We start from the raw sequence: 16,939 nt of genomic DNA, 5'->3' as shown, positions 1-16,939 counted from the left end.
GGATGTGTAATCTTTGTTGTATATTTTGTTATTTCTACGGCTTTATACCATCTTGTGTTCAGCAATGTGGAAAGGCAGAAAAACAAATGTAAATGTTATGAAGAAATGAAAATGAAAGATCTTTCTGAAATCTTGTAGAAGTAGATGGAGCAGGGTTTCTCTCAGAATAAAATCAGGTTCCTATTTTTCTGTTTTTCTTTTGAAGCTGTTAGTCATTATGCTACACCAGCTTCCATAGTGGATTTAGTGGGTACAGACAGGGATGGGAAGGGGTGGAATCCTTATGCAGAGCAGATTTTGCCCTGTAGGTTTGGAAGTCACTAGGTCATAATCTTTCCAAATATTTAAATTGTACACCTCAGTATCTCAGTGTCTTATAATGTTAGTCTTGCAGCCCTATTCAATATTAACTGTATCCAAATAGACTTTTGACATTAGCTATTAAATGGCACTTTTTGAACGCAGTTCTTCAGCTTCAACTTGAAGGTTGATTGAAATGTGACAGAAAAACACACAATACATTCCCAAGACTGTGTCACTTTAGATTGCAAGTAGGGGATCATATATGTAAAGGGAATTGGGGTTGCTCGTGCGTAAGGGGGCTGCTGCTCTAGGCAACGTTGTCTGGCTAAACCTTTCCCTGGCTGGACAGCCCTTTCCCCATGGCTGTCTCAGTCACTGGCAGAATCCGTCAGTGGGCGTTTCCTGAACTTCTTCCAACATAAAAGCTCTTTGACGCCAAGTCTCTGCCTAGCCTCCCTGCGCGGAAGTCTTCTGCACAGAGTGGGCGTGGCCAGTGGAGGTCCTGGGCTCTCCCCGCTGGTCTCTGTGGAAGAGTCTTGGAGCCATCTCTCCCTGCTCCCCTTTCTTCCTGGTGTCACGCCGATTTCCTTCCCCAAAGGAAGTGTTCTCTCTCTCCCTGCTGGTCCCTTCTCCTGCATCGTTGGGGAGCCTTACCTCCACTCTTGGCTCTGATGGCAGTTCCCTGACAATATATTTACATGCCTCCTGTGTAAAAGAAACTCCCTACACTCGGAAAGTTAGCATCCATGGGAGGCCATCCACTTATGCTCAAAGGCCCAAATGTGATGGTTTTTTAGAAGCTTGGAAGACTGTATCCAACTGGGCTATCTTTCAGGGATGAAGGTTAAATTGGCAGGCTGTGGGGGACTTTTTAAATGGTATTTTAATCTGATTGAATTTTAAAATGTTTTAGTGGGAATGTGCTGTTTGTGGATTCTTACTTGCCCAGACAGAGCCTTTGGGATGGGCTAAGAAATTTATTTCTGAAGCTCACAAGTCATTCATAATACTGCAATACAGTGTTAATCTCGCATTGTGCTAGAAACCAGAATTGGACAAAGATGCCTAATATGCTACCTATGTGTTCTGTTCTCCCCCAAGTTGCCACCTGCAACTAAATATGTTTTAAGCATGTTTTTCACAACCAGTTATATTTTTAAAGTAATAATTTGAATACTTGTTGAGCAATGCTACTCTGTCCCAGAGGGCTCTTCCCTTCTTGCAGTGTTTTTCTGTGTTGAGATGTGTTAACAGAGAACAGAAGCAGACATAATGTAATCCGAACACTAAAATTAGTTAACCCTGAGTCGCACTTGCATGCATCTTTTTAAAACTGCTGATTATAGTTCTAAGGTGGGCACTTTTGGTAAGATGTGTCCCCTTATCTCCACTTGCACAGACATTTTGAATTGTTGTGCTTGAGCTTTTCTGATCAGGAGACTGTGTTTCCAAACCAAAATATCAAAACTTGCTGATGTTGGAACTGTTGTTGTTGTTTTTTTGTTTCACCAGGTGATTTTTTTTAAAGGAACTGTCAACGAATGATCATTTCTCGCTGTAATGGCAGAGCAGCCTCCTCCATTAGAAGCCACACCCGCTTTGAATGAAGTGCCACTTCTACCTCATATGGTCAATGGGGACAACACACAACAGGCAAGTGGACCAGCATGATATGAAAATGGCCAAAATGTTTGGTAGAGGTGACATTCTACTCTGTAAACGCTTAGATTTATTGTCTTCAGAGCATGCCCTCTGTAATTACAGATATACCAAGGGAATAGTGTAACACAGCTCCTGTAGCAATGTCAGTTTGTATGGCTACCTTAATCGTACCAGTTCTCCTCTTTTGTGTGGCTATAATGAGACTGCCATAAATAAAAAATAAAAAATGGTACACTGAATGAGGAAAAGGATCTTCAATGTAGTAAAATAAGTCCATGCTAATTTTCAAGAATGGATTTGACATGTATACATATATGTTTTGTAAATTCAGCAAGTGCCATAAAATGCATGCTCTTGGCTTGGCTTCAGCTTGGCTTTACTTATGCGTTGAGAGTTTAATTCTGTGTCTGTATTGCAAGAGGTGAGTGGATTACATTATGGCCTGTCTTAAGTTAATTATCCTTAACTTAAGTTTATTCTTCAGGGCTTGTGTGAACACGTAACTGCAGGCGCAGATTTAAAATCTGGATCTGTCTCGATCTGTATATGGGATAATCTTTAAGATGGTGACACACAGTCATGGAATGTTGGCTCTTGGGTTCATGGGACAGAAATCCATCAACATTGTTTTCTGCCATGGTTCTCTTCACTACCTTGAAGATGCCTTTCCTCTCTGTGCAGCCAGTTCCATGCAACAGAAGGTAGAGAGCTAGTATTGGGGGTTGGACTTCAGTTTCTCCAAAGCAGCCACCTATGACACATTATAAGTAGCTTTGGGAGCCCTGGGAAGACTCCAAAGTCGAACGTTTTAATAAATTAAATGTTTTATTTATTGTATCCTTTGTATAGTCTTAGAGCCTGGTGTCCTCGGAATGTCTGTGCATTTGTTTCAATGAAGTTCATGCAGGAGAAAGTTTATATTATTTAAAATATTTTTACCCTGCTCTGTAATCAGAAAGGCTCTCAATGTGACTATTAATTTGGATATAATCCAAAGGCTTCTGGTCTTTTAGTTCTTGTGGGGAAAAAGCTTGTTCAGTATGAACAACATATTTTGACAGTAATTATTTTTCTGGTGGCGTTAGGTCATCATTGACCTTTCCTGTCCATATTATATGATCAGCATATGTGTGGACTTGGCTCTTTTCTGAGTGTACATTTTCTGTCTTTGGTTGTAACATTTCTAGACAAAACACGCTGAAAAAAGAGCATTTCCATATTTAGAGAAATTAAGCTTAAAATCAAAGCACAAGCTAGCAAAACTATTTCTAAATTCTATGAAAAGCTGCTCATTTTGACTTTTAGTTCTATAAACATGGTACAAAGCATACTTTGTAGAATCACTGTGGGGAGAAGCAAACCTTAAGAATGTTGTTTTCCAAAAATAATGGCAAAATGCTTGATTCAGAGCTTGAAAAGTATTTAATTAGCTATTCAGAAAGCTGCAGGCTACAAACGCTTGTAGAAAAGGAAGACAACTGTGGCTGATGTTTTGAAAATCATAGGCACATAGGAACTGGCTTTGTCAAATCAGAACATTGATCCATCTAGTTGAGTACACTAAGAGCCCTCCAGACTCTCATGCAGAAGTTTTCCCCAGCCTTAACGGAAGATGCCAAGGATTAAACCTGGGACCTTTCGGATGCAAAATATGCTTTACAACCCTTCCCACTTCTGCATATTGCAATAAATCACCTTCTACATCCTTGGCTATCCTTGGCTAATTCCAGCATGTGTTTTCACATTTTCTGGGCACATCAAACAAGTACAGGGCATCATTCTTGGGTACTAGACTTTCAGCTGTCTTTCTGGCTTGAGGCAACATTCTTGGGAAACCATGCAATTTGCCACTATACTTCTCTGGTCACAATGTAAGTGTGTGTAGAAGAAAGGCTTAGTTAGTTTACTGTCAATTGATTTTTAAAAAATGATTGATCCACAAAGTTTTGCAGAATGGATACTGTTAAGTTCAGGGTGCTGCTTTCTTTAAAATATTTTAACCTATATGGGAAATTGCCTTATACTGGGGAAGACTATTTGCCCATTTAGTGCAACATTATCTATTCTGACTGAGAGAAGCTCTTCTGGGCCTCAACTGCTGCCTGATCCATATCACCTGCTACTTCACTCCCTAACTTCTAGCCCATGGACCTAATTAGGACCACCAGACATTTCTGTTGGATCAGCAAGTCTGTTTCAGCAAAGTCATACCCATCTGCCCCACAAGCTGATATCATATATGACTCATTGCTGATCAGCTGATTGGTGGTGCCTACAAAACCCCATGCTTTCTAAGCCTTTGCGGTTTGTATGGGCAAAGGAAAACAGCTCACCTGATGTCATTGTAGCTTAAGGTGATTGACAGCTGTCCCAAAGTGATTAAATTGTCCAGTGTACCAGAAAAAGTCAGCAGATATAAATGATTTAAAGTTAAAGCAAATGTGGTACATCTCCTTGAGTATATTGGAGGAAATACTCCCACAGATACTCTGAGCACAGGGTCATTGAGGGCTTTGAAGATAACAGTGTACACCTTGAACTATCTCAGGAGCAAACAGGCATCCACTGCAGACAGACCATTGCAGATTTCATATGTTGCCTGTGGCCATACTCTTGCCTTTCAACAGGTTGAGCAGCCGAAATATAATCCCAGTCCTAAATTTTTGAAAGCAGCTAAAATTGGGATAGAAATGTTTGTTTTTTGTGTAAATAGTCTTAAGTCACTTAGACACAAAGCAATAGAAAATTGGTGTATGGCACAAAGAATTGCTTCAATGTGGCCAGGAAAGCTGTTCAAAAGCATTTACCTCCCCACCCCCCGCACAATAAATGACTAATAGGTGTACAGAGCAGGCAGGTAGATAAAGTCTACTACAAAATAATTGTGGGATTATTTACAAGGCTGCTACAACTAATATTTACATCCCTGGTTACAGAATAGTTAAGTGTAGAAACAGTTTAGAACTAATATTGTACTGCCAATATTTTCACATGTGTGTGTGTTCTGGGAAACGGTGTTGCTTCCAGATGTGATTGAAAGTATTGTTTGTTTTGTTTGTTCTTAGGTTATTCTTGTACAGGTAAATCCAGGAGAGACTTTCACAATTAGAACTGAAGATGGACACATTCAGTGTATCCCAGGTGATGAATTCATATGCATTTATATCATTTGTCACCTGAAACTGCTTTTATTTGATTTTGCATGCCTTCTTGTGTCAGTAGATTAAATACTTGTGATTGGGACATACTATCCAATGTTTATGATTTTGCGACAATATAGAGTTTTTATTCAGAGGGACCAAACTTTCATCTTGGTTGATTACCTGCTACAAGTCAGGGTCACTCTTCTACCAGCATGCATTCCTCACACTCACACACCCTGTCCATAATTAAATCATCCAGTCCACAAGCAGAGAACACACAAGGTTCCTAATGGAGCAAATAAATTGAAGTGGCTAATGCAGAGAAGCCAAGTGCTAAGTGTCTCATGGTGGGTGTAATCCAAGGTCATGCTGCTAGTTTGATCTGGTGGAAACCTTTCTCAGCCGAAGCACAATAAACAGTCAGATCCTGAGTGTGAGCAGAACTCATCCAGTCTGACTTCATAAGGGAATTTTCACTGGGCATATTTCTGTGCACCCAGCAATCTGTCTCTGTGTCAGTTTCTGGTGCTTTGGAGGAAGTAGAAGTTTGGGGGTGGAGGGAGAGATGTTCCTTAATTCCTGCGGGATGTGACAAAGATCTGAAAGTGCATAAAGGAACTTAATATTTGACAAAGCTACTTGCTCTCTTTTCACTGCATTAGTTTAATTTCCCTTCAGTAGTAAAGCAATACTAATTAAGCATTATTTTGTTTCTGGAACAGTCTTCACCGTGTGGGAAGCAAAACAGGCCATTCATTAGATCATCCATATATATTATCACACACCCACATCATCACTGTATTTTTTTGTTTGACATATTGTAGAACATGTAGGTTTAGCAGTAGCCATTGGACTAATTTCTCCAAGCGTGGGCTTTGCCAATTTACTTCCAACTATTTGGATTCAAATGACCCAACAAGCCATAGTATGGCCTGCTGGTGCACAGAGCAGGGTGCTGGGGAGGCATTCTTGATTACAGTTGGTCCATGCAGGGTGGTAGGCCAAGGTTAAGCACATTGATTTAAACATATTTACAAATAAGTTTGTTTTTTTTAAAAAAATCATTGTTGGGGTGGCTATTAAGTTGGTGTACATTGGGGGTGGGGTTTACTGACACTTAAAAGTATTAATAAAATATGCTACCAATATAAATCTACATAAGTTGTAATACAATCATCCATTGCTAGCATTGATGTATCATTAAAGGTAAAGGTAAAGGTACCCCTGCCCGTACGGGCCAGTCTTGACAGACTCTAGGGTTGTGCGCTCATCTCACTCTAAAGGCCGGGAGCCAGCGCTGTCCGCAGACACTTCTGGGTCACGTGGCCAGTGTGACAAGCTGCATCTGGTGAGCCAGCGCAGCACACGGAACACCATTTACCTTCCCGCTAGTAAGCGGTCCCTATTTATCTACTTGCACCCGAGGGTGCTTTCGAACTGCTAGGTTGGCAGGCGCTGGGACCGAGCGACAGGAGCGCACCCCGCCGCGGGGATTCGAACCGCCGATTCGATTGTCGCCGATGATTGTAATACAATCATCCATTGCTAGCATTGATGTATCATTAGTGTCCTTGAAAATCTGCTTCAGGTCTTTTCATCAGTAATTTAATGTGTTAATTTTCTGAGACATGAAGGCCATCTCTGATACATCCCTTTGTGTTTCCACTTCTTATGTCCATCAACCACTCTAGCTATACAGTTTCTTACTCAACCTGGTTTGGTCAAAAACCCTGCAGCATTTTGAAGTTTTGAAGAGGCTTGAAAATTGCTTTGAAAACCTTTTACATAAGAATGAAATGTGTATGCATATGCATGATCACAATTTAGGTTATCAGATTGTCAAATGAACCATGACTACACACACTTCAGTACAGTATGCAGACGTGAACACTCTGTTGCTTGGTTTCCTTTTAGGTCCAGCACATGTTCCTATGATGTCAACAAATGGTTCTGTGCCTCCAATCTATGTGCCTCCTGGTTATGTATCTCAGGTAAACAGTAAGAGTCTTTTGATGGTTTTGCAAAAGAGAGAGATTTCCCAAGAAAAAAGAAGATGATTTCCCACTTAACAATGCTTTAAAAAGGTGTTAAATGGAAAGTGTGATGGAAGCAGATCTTATCTCTCCTCTTGCTTCCTTGCCACATTAAGACTGCTGCTCTTGCTATGGACCTGGTGCATCGTTTCCTAGTCTTTTTACCATGGTTAGGAAATCAGCTGCACCTTGCAAGCTACCTGCCCTCTTTCTCACCCTCCCCACTTTACTATGTAAATTATCTTCTTTCTTTAAACAAAAGTGTTGTTATCTGCACTGTGCTTAATGCTGTCTGTGGTTTGCTTTTAGCATAATTTGAAATCAGGTTTTGAAACTACTGGTGCATTTATTTAAGTGCAGGTGAAACACTTTACTTCAGTTAATGCTAAAAGGGGAGGGTGCTGGAGTCCATGGCACATCCATGAGTTGAGATTAGGAAACTGATGACACCCACTTGTTCTGAGTGATAAAACACAAAGAGATTCCAGGGAACTCCAAAATAATCTTTCCAGACTGAGTTGAATGGGCATTAAAATGGTGAATGGAATTCATGTAAGAAAGTATAAAATACACCCTAGCTTTACATATACTCTAATGGGGTCTGAACTGATGGTGACTGACCAGGAAACAGATATTGGTGGGTAGCGTAGTGAAAATGTTGACCCAGTGTGCAGCAGCTACGAAAGAAGCACGTTCCACGTGGGGTATCATAATAGTTTAGAAAAATGAATAAGGGGGACATGACAACGGTGTATAAACTTGAGCATGAAATGGAGAAAGCGCATAGAGAGTAGAAACTACAACCTATGCCATGTAATGAAGCTGAATTTTGGGAAAATAAGGAAAGGCAGAAGGAAGTGCTTCACCAAGCACATAGCTAAACTATGGAATTCTGCACAAGATGTAAGGGTGACTGCCAACTTGAACAACTGTAAAAGTGGATTAGGCATATTTATGGAGGAATAACGTTATCCATGGTTACTAACTCTGATATCTGAATACTAGTTGCTTGAGAATGTGGGTGGGAAGAGTGCTGCTGGGTTCATGTGCTGCTTGTGGGCTTCCCATAGGCATCTTATTGGCCACTGAGAACCGGATGTTGGACTACATGGGCCTTTGACCTGATCCAGCATGGCTCTAACATCCTGAAACATAGTTGTCCCCCCATTTGTTGCTTCCTAGTGGTCTAAACAGTTGATGCTCTCTGCTCTGTCCACTACAAGGCAGGTTCTTTGAAGAGGAACTTGGTCAGGACCTGAACCAGGAGAGACACAGTTAATGAAAACCAGTATTCATCTTGCATGTGTTTGAGACAGTTGCAGCTTCTATGGTCTTGGTTTAGGCCAGGGTTTCAGTGTGTATGGTTTCCATACTTTGTTTGGCAGCCAGTCAAATGAAACAGGCAAGAAACTACATTGAACAATTATTGACTGAGCCTTATCTCGCCCATGGTTCCAGACTGAAAGTATAGCAACACAAGTAGCATGCTATTCCCCCTCTCCAAGTCTTTAACGATGACGACATTCTCATTATTATTAATTTATATTCTTCCTATCAGGGTACAAATCTTAGCAAGGTTGCTTAAAAGTAACATTCAGTTACTTATTTTAAAAACACTGTGAGCAGTGTTAACATCTTTAAACACAGCACGATCCTTCCCACTTCAGGTGAGGGAATAGTTCCTCTAGAACAGGTCCTTCGTTATTTCTCCAAGAGAACAAGGTGACCTAGAAGCAAGAGTTTGTGGAGAGGGGGTTGCTGTAACTTAAAAGAATTTCATGGAGGAGTTGGTGCTTGACATTGTCTGGAATTGGGGATTGGGATCACTACAAACTCTCAGATTCCATTAAGAACCTAAGACTCTATCTTGGAGGGTATATATGTACAGGGAATATATATGGTTCCTTAACACTGTGGCATCCATTCTCATTAGCTTAAATGACTCAGGAGCACTTTGCTCTGAGTGTTGAACCCATCCTAGGAGAGAACCCTTATAGCACTCTTGATTCATGGAGCTGAGTCAGGTACTTCCTGGAGTATGCTTATCATTTCCTTTTGACTCTGAAAGGGAATCTTTGAGAAGGCCTTGAATTTCAAGATCTTCGCTGTAGTACCAATACACATTAGAACAGGCTTCCTCAAACTCGGCCCTCCAAATGTTTTGATATTACAATTCCCATCATTCCTGACCACTGGTCCTGCTAGCTAGGGATCATGGGAGTTGTAGGCCAAAAACATCTGGAGGGCCGAGTTTGAGGAAGCCTGCATTAGAATCTATCAATCCATTACTATCACGGTTTAGAGAAAGAGGCCGAAGAGACAGTCACTTTTGTTTGACTTACATGCCTGGAAGTGTATATATTTAGTATCTGTGCAGCATGTTAGCTACTGGATTTTAGCTTGTGGCTGGTTTTGCTGATATTCAGCAATTGAGCTGAAGAGCTGGTACTACCTTAAATCTTCCTGAACATCACTGTAGTAGAGCGAGTGGTGGGTTGGTGGTGGTATGGATCTTGTTTGTTAGATCTGCAAGCCAGTCTGAGAAGTTGACTAACAATGTGATTCAAGATGGATATGCCCATTTTTTTTGAATTGGTTAGATTTCTTTAAAAATTAATGTATTTGTATTTTAAAACATACACATACATACAACATACTGGTTTTGCATTACAGATGGTGGAAGAAAATGGAGTCCGGAAGGTTGTAGTTCTGCCACATTCTACTGAATACCACCCTCCCATTCACCCTCCTCCTCCTCCTCCCCCACATGTGACACATTATATGCACCCTCATCCTGCTATGATACCCCATCCACCTCATGCAGTGTATCCTCCAGTTCCGGGAGGGGAAATACCACCACAGTTCGTTCATCAGCATACACCACCGCAGCATCTTTATCAAGAACAGGGTAAGAAGTAGTGCCGTTATTAGCTTGCCTGTATTTAGGTCTGATGCTTTCTTTGGGGTTGCTTATATGCCTTTGCAGCTGATGCAGATTGCAGCAAGTCTGTTTCCAAGTGGGATAAATCCACAACAAAAACAGTGCTCTGTGTGCAGTGTCTTCCCACTCACTTTTAGGCACAAACTCCCAAATGGTTTGGGTCCTATATAGCCTAGATGTGGCTTTCTAATTTACCTTCCTTCACAACATTTAAGAATCACAAGTGTTTTCTTCATTGCCATATACAAAGGCCAAGCAGCAAGAACATGCCCAGATGCATTCTTAGCAGCTTCCCCATCACTATTGATCTCATTTTCCATAGGGCAGGGGTTTGCTGGCCTATTGTGCTTTTGGAGCCAGCCTGCAGCCTGTCTTCCTTGCTCCCTCCGAGCTGTTCACAGGAAATAAGGCTTTAAAAAGTGCTCCTAGTTGTGTCAAAACTTAGCTTTTATTTGCTGAGCCTAATTATGCATGGTGGGGAAGGACTTCCATCCTAAGGACAGTTGCCACCTCCCCATAACAATTAGGCATAAAGCTCCAATTGTTGGTGGGAGCTTTTTATTTGGTTTACTGCTCAATCCCACCATGCTTGTTGAATTGAGCAAATCCTATGGAGTAAGTGGGCTTAGAATTTCAGACTTAATTGCCATAGCTGGCTCTTATCTTGCCCCATTCCCCTGGCAGGTGGAGTCGTTCTTTGCAAATCCCAATCAAGTGGACTAGTGAGAGTTAGAAAGTTGAAGCTTGCAGTATTTCTTTCTTACAAAAAAAAAAGATATCATGGCATTTGCCCCTGTGCAGTACACAGTATTATGGTAGAAAACTGCAGCCATTCTTTCTCTTATACACATGTGCACATATGCTATCTATGTTACAATTATAAAATTAGCTTCCAAGAATAATTAGTAGCTACAATAACTGTATTTGTTCCTTTTTATATATATTGGTTGTCTAATCTGGCTAAGCCTTGAAGGCTTTTACATTTGGTGGGAGGGGGAAACCGGATCATTGAAAATGAAAGTCTTGCCCTTTCTGTGTCCCATCTAATGGGCTCTCTTTGCTGGTGCCCCTATAGAGACTCGTTCCCATGGCAGAGCTAATTTTCCTCCGCGAGATGAAAGAACTCTCAAAATGCAGGAGCATTTGAAGAAACGGATAAGAGACCGACAGACTAGTGGAAACACAAATAATAAACCGAACAGCCCTCCTTCCTCACCTCAGAAAGTTAACAGTTCGTCCAGCGCCGGCGTTCAGAATGGACATGGAAAGGGACAGCAAGGGTCAGGAGGGCAAGGCAAGCAGAGGCAAGCAGGGAAAGCCAGGGAAAGCCAAGCAGCCAATTCAGGAAAGGGAGGTAAGTTGGAACTTTTTAGGAACATAATGTGTGTTTCGTATAATATGTGTATTCTGCAGTGCGAATAAAATCAAATGGCAAAGCATTCTTGTGAAACAAAGGAGGAACTACCTGTCTGTGTTCCTTTAGGGTTTAAAAATATACATGTCAGCAATGTCAACAGTAGAGAACGTCAGACACGATGCAGCACATCTGTGCAGTGTGTGGCAGTGTGTTCATTATGAACATAGGTGACTGACTTCAAGAGAGGGGAGCTGGATCCCAATGTTTTCACTCAAATGAAAAGCATGCCATTGAAAATGTTTTCTTCTACTGTTGTTGGCATCTTCCTATTTGCAGTCTTCCTTTGGAAAAATCCTTCTGTTTCTGTGGCAAATGGCCAGGGATGGTGGGCATTTCAGGGCAACAGGACCTGGGGGAGACGGGGACGACACTGGTACCCCCATCCCTGGTGTAACATGAGAGCACAAGAAGTCAGGATGCATATACTAAAAATAAAGAATACATAGCAATCTAAAAGCAAATATTAAAAGTACCACATTTCAAAATTCTGTGCAATATGAAATTATTAAGCCACTGTTTGGGAAAAGATTCAGGTTTCCTCAAACCACCTTTCCATTCTTAGCCCTCCCCTCCCAATCCCACTTCCTAATCTTCCTCTTTGCCTTGATTCTTGCCAGTGAGAAGTGATTATTTTTTTTCTTGAGGGACAGTGGAGAAAGCCTAGGTGAAGAGATGTTTCTTGTATGAGGAAATTAATTATTAGAACTTAGAAGCTTGATGTAGAACTACATTTACTGGACTAGCTATGGCTGAAATCTGATGTTTGTGTGCATTCATACACAGCCAATGAAGTTCTTGGTAAATTTACCCATACAATCAATCACAAAATTCTGTTATACCTTCTGGATTTCAGTGGACTTCACAAAGGGGACTTATTTAACAATACTGTATTGTGTACTGTTGTGCAAGTTGCAAAGGTTCGCATCCAAAGTACCATGAGCCAAGTTCCCCATGCAGTGGGGTTTCCCACATCCTCTTCCTTCTGTAGCTGTTTGTGTCTGCTGAAAAGCTGCTCCTGGGGGTCAGGGAGCCCTTTAACAGTATGCAGTGTGGTGTGGGGTTCACCTTCCGTGAGAAAAACTGTATTCTCTTTGCATTAGGGGTTATTTGGATCCAAGCCAGAATGCGCACATACGGTAAATCTGTTACCTGAGTAATAAATGCATATGTGCCTCTCTGGATGTTGCTGCAGACCAGCTGAAGCATACATTTGCACCTACGCTCTTGAACAGCAGTACTTTCAGCAGTACAGTGCATCTCTCCCAGCTTGGTTGACTTTGCACAGAATTGGCAATGTGGGCATTTCAGAGGGTGAAATGGCTTACTATTAAAATAAACTACTGCTGCTTGAGAGCATAGGATCAAATGCACTGTAATTCTTGCAGTGTAGTCTCATTGCCAGAATTGTAGTTTGGCCTATCATGGAAGGAAGAAATGAAGTGCAAACAGGAATCATTTGGAAACTGTGTACTGTATTTACAATAAAAATAGATAGACCTCATTGGCAAGCCGAAAGAAAAAGGTACTTCATCTACATTCAGACCTGAACCTCAGTACTTATGAGGCCTCCCTGCTCCTGTTGACTTATTCAGTCCTCTGCATGAATTAGTATCCTGAATCTTGAGCCTTGGCAGGATAACTAGAAAAACTAACATGAAATTTATCTGAAAACATGAGTATGTATATGCATGGGTTTTGCTTTCAATCGTTTAAATGTTCCTTGCTGAAACTTTAGTCTTAATTATTGAATGCATAAAATCTCATCATATCATTCCTTCAAACTGTCTTCCCAAAATAACGTAGCTGATGAACAAGGTTACTGTTAAGACTTTTAGCACAGTAGAATTTTCAAATTCCATCAGTCAAAGGAAAAGCAAGATACGCACAGATTCTTGATGGTGTGAGTCAAACTCAAAGGAAGTCTGTGCAGCTCTGTTACTTCTGCACACTTTGAATATGTAGCTGATTCAGTGGACGAAACAAATAAGGACAATGAACTTTGCACAGCATTTACTGTTGTTCTAATAAGTGTCCCAATTTGGTTTGCAGTTAAATAAGAAATGTTTTGATGGGGGTTTTCATTTCCTCTCCATCTCACAATGTGGTGTATGTTTATTGTTTTGTTTTCTTTAGAATCTGATACAGAATCTAGAAAATCCCAAGAACCCTTAAGCATCAGTAAGCCTACAGTAAGTAGTGATATATTTTAGACGTTATAATAAGCATGTGGCATATCTTTTCAAAATAGACATACCTGTTTACAAAACCTGGCTCAAACAAGATTTGTTCACAATACTTGAGAATGTGGCAGGATCCTCAGAAGGAAATGGAGTTTTCATAGTTGATAAGTAACTGTGGGAAATGACATTCTGTATGACTTTGCTATGCAAACTCTAGTGAATAGGTGGAAGAAGCAAATGGGTGTTTTCTGATCTTTGATATTGTAGTGGGGCATTTAGGGAAAAGTCAGCCATAGCTGTTCTCTGAATATAAGACACCCAATTTAAGGGGTTTGAAGTTGGGCAACATTCAAGTTGAAAATATTTTGAAATCCTTGGTATGACGATTATGGGGTTTGACACAAAGCCTGCTTAACTTAGGTTTTTGTGTGTGTGAATTTTGAACCAACTTCACAGCTGGGGAAAGAGGAGAATGAAAAAGGTTACATAACCAGGACAATCACCAGACCAAAATAGGTGACCAAATGTTTTACTTGACTGCCTGGATCTCCCTCTCTCTCTCTCTCTCTCTCTCTCTCTCTCTCTCTCTCTTTTCTTTTTGTTCCTTTTTCCCATCCATGGTATTTAAACTGATTCAGTAGTTTTGAATTTGGATGCATCTAAGAGTATATACAGCAGGGATGGGAAATCTTTCAACCTCCAAACTTTGTTGATCTCCCATCAGCTCCAGTAAACTTGAGCAATAGCCAGGGATGATGGGAGTTGTAGTTCAGCAACATCTAGAGGGGCACAGGTTCCCCCCTCCTGATCTGTGGTGGGCTTTCTTCTCTGAATCATCAGTACTGTCAACACATAGACTATACACGAATAATAGGCTGCATTTAAAAAAATTGTTCACTATAGTTGTGATCAGCTTTAAACCTTGGAACTCATTTGCATAAACAACCACTTCCTTCTGAAGTGTCCTGCCTGTTCCCTAAGATTTGACATGGATGAAGGTCTCTGCATCCTGACTGTAGCTGGGGGGGGGGGGCTGGTTGGAATTTTCAATGACTGCACCTACCTAAATTGTGGAGTGTTCTTTGGAAGGCTCATTTATTTCTCCTGTCATTCAAAACCTGCTTAAAACTTTTATTTAGATAGGATTTCTGCTTTCCTGTTCATTTTATAATGGCCGACCTATCGTATTGTTTTAAAGACTTTTATTGAATATTGTTGTCGTTGACATGATGTAAAATAAACCATGTTTTACATTGATTTGATTAAGAAAAAAATGGATGTACTTTTTCTTGTATATAATGACAATGCTGTAGGAATCTTAGATAGTCTAAGACAGGTCAGGGGGGCATGTGGGCCTCCAGATGTTGCTGGACTGCATCTCCCATCGTTCCTCACCATTGACCATGCTGGCTGGCTTACTTTTTCTAGCTATGCAATTATAGAACAGTTAAAGGGACTGCTGTACAAAGGACAGTATTGGGTCTTGTCTGCTATTGTGAAATGAAACTGTTAATGCATGAACCAGACTTGGAAGTATTTTAGACAGAGTACTTCGACACAAATGTATGTTAAACCACCACCATGCATTGACTTAAAGAACTATAAAAAGTGGGGCAAAAAATGCAACCAGACCCAGCATTTCAACTTGTTTAGGGGAAAAATGCACCCACCTGCATTCCCCCCCAGTGCTTCTTGAATATTCTAGAAAGTCAGATTATTCTCCCTTTTTTTATAGGTCTCTGAAATACAAGCTAGGTCAGCAGTCGTGGCTTGGGATCCTCCTTTTGTGGTGCAAAATGGCGAAACACATCTCACCTCTACAAAGTTCAGATACGAAGTGGCAATCACAAAGGGTGGTAGAAATGGAAAATTTAAATCATTTTATGTGTAAGTCCAGTTTCTTTATTTTACTGCGCAACTTATCTCAGCTGACACCTTGCTCACTTTCCATAGAAAATATTTTAGACGGAGTTGATGGATTTTTTCCAGTGTTGTTTTTCTAAGGACAGCCTAGAGGCAGAATCTAAGGGAGCTTTGTAAATAGGTGCACGTAAGTTAGCCTGCCCCCCTCCCAACCAAAAAACAATTCCTGTGCAGGGTCCAGATGAGGAATGGAGCACCTAATCTCTCCTTTGCCAGCCAGTTCACTCACCTTCATGGAAATCTGCTCCTACAATTCCTGATATTCCTGGGCAATGAGGAATTGCATGTAGACAAATGCTAAATTGTGATGTCCCGGAAGATAGAGGTTTTGAGATACTAATCCAACATTGTGGGAAACTACGTAGGATATGCTTGAAAGAAAAATGGTGTCGTTGTTTGCATAGGGTGTTGTTGTTGTGGAAACTATCTAATTCTCACTATCATAATGGGTTCTTCCTTTTGCAGGGAAGAAGAGAGGACTTTTACTCTTAATGATCTCAGACCGGCAACCGATTACCATGTCAGGTGGGCACCAAGAACAAAAGACTTGAGAACACAGCAGTTGTTGTTAAAAGTAGCTGAATTGCCCTGCATATACCTCCCTTGTTTGAAGTTGCTTAAAGATATAAGGGTTTGGAGAAGGTGGGGGAAGGCAGGTGATAAAACTGAAAAGCGTAGGCATACAAATGGTGCAATAAATCTTTTTCTTTACTGTTTTTAATAATGCTTCTGGAGTTGCATCAAAATACTAGACCAGGGCAAGCGATTTTATTTGGTCAGACACTTTAAACTGGTGTTATAGCCTCTGACCGCTTTTTTGTTTTATAATTTGTGCCTCTCAATTTGTTGATCGATCTATATTGATTTGTATTGTAATGTATTATTGCACATGCCCACACAGCTACCATTCCCTGTGAATCCATCAGGGTGAAGAGTTGTTTATAAGTTTTACATAAATAGATATCAAATACTACTTACCCCCTGCAAAATATTTTCTGCTGAGCCTCAGTACCACCCTAAGTTGTGTTAGGGTACTTGCAAAACTTGCATTTGGGGGCAGAGTTATCCAATATAAAAAGTAACCACAGAAGAGTATTGCCGCTTGGTGGCTAGATTGTTCCCAGCTATGACCTAGTAGTGAGGCTCTGAGGATAGGGAAGGCCAAAATGAAGGCAAGTGTGTTAAGTGTTCCAACCAAATTCATTAAAGATGTGAAGATGCCATCTTCTAATCCAAGTGTGGCTATTCTTTATGCACACGCAGAGGACTAGAACCAAGGCATATTCCTTATTGAAATAGGGAAAAGGTTGTTATCTTCTCCTACATTTCAAGCCTGG

At 40.8% G+C, this 16,939-nt stretch overlaps 1 protein-coding gene across 3 annotated transcripts in view; it reads left to right on the top strand.

The window, feature by feature from the left end:
* Window positions 1-16,939, top strand: part of FNDC3A (fibronectin type III domain containing 3A) — a 53,382-nt gene that overhangs the window by 14,213 nt on the left and 22,230 nt on the right. For 2 of the 3 annotated variants that reach the window (XM_053374755.1, XM_053374757.1), the window contains 8 exons: window positions 1,816-1,956; window positions 5,031-5,106; window positions 7,023-7,099; window positions 9,815-10,049; window positions 11,158-11,436; window positions 13,633-13,688; window positions 15,415-15,566; window positions 16,068-16,127. In XM_053374755.1, coding sequence (XP_053230730.1) covers window positions 1,864-1,956; window positions 5,031-5,106; window positions 7,023-7,099; window positions 9,815-10,049; window positions 11,158-11,436; window positions 13,633-13,688; window positions 15,415-15,566; window positions 16,068-16,127 — 1,028 coding nt within the window. In that variant the 5' untranslated portion in view covers window positions 1,816-1,863. The remainder of the gene's footprint in view (window positions 1-1,815; window positions 1,957-5,030; window positions 5,107-7,022; window positions 7,100-9,814; window positions 10,050-11,157; window positions 11,437-13,632; window positions 13,689-15,414; window positions 15,567-16,067; window positions 16,128-16,939) is intronic. The other variant, XM_053374756.1, reaches the window with a different exon arrangement.

The sequence above is a fragment of the Podarcis raffonei genome, chromosome Z (assembly GCF_027172205.1).
Source record: "Podarcis raffonei isolate rPodRaf1 chromosome Z, rPodRaf1.pri, whole genome shotgun sequence".
NCBI lineage: Eukaryota > Metazoa > Chordata > Lepidosauria > Squamata > Lacertidae > Podarcis > Podarcis raffonei.
This window is presented reverse-complemented; position numbering and strand designations above follow the sequence as displayed.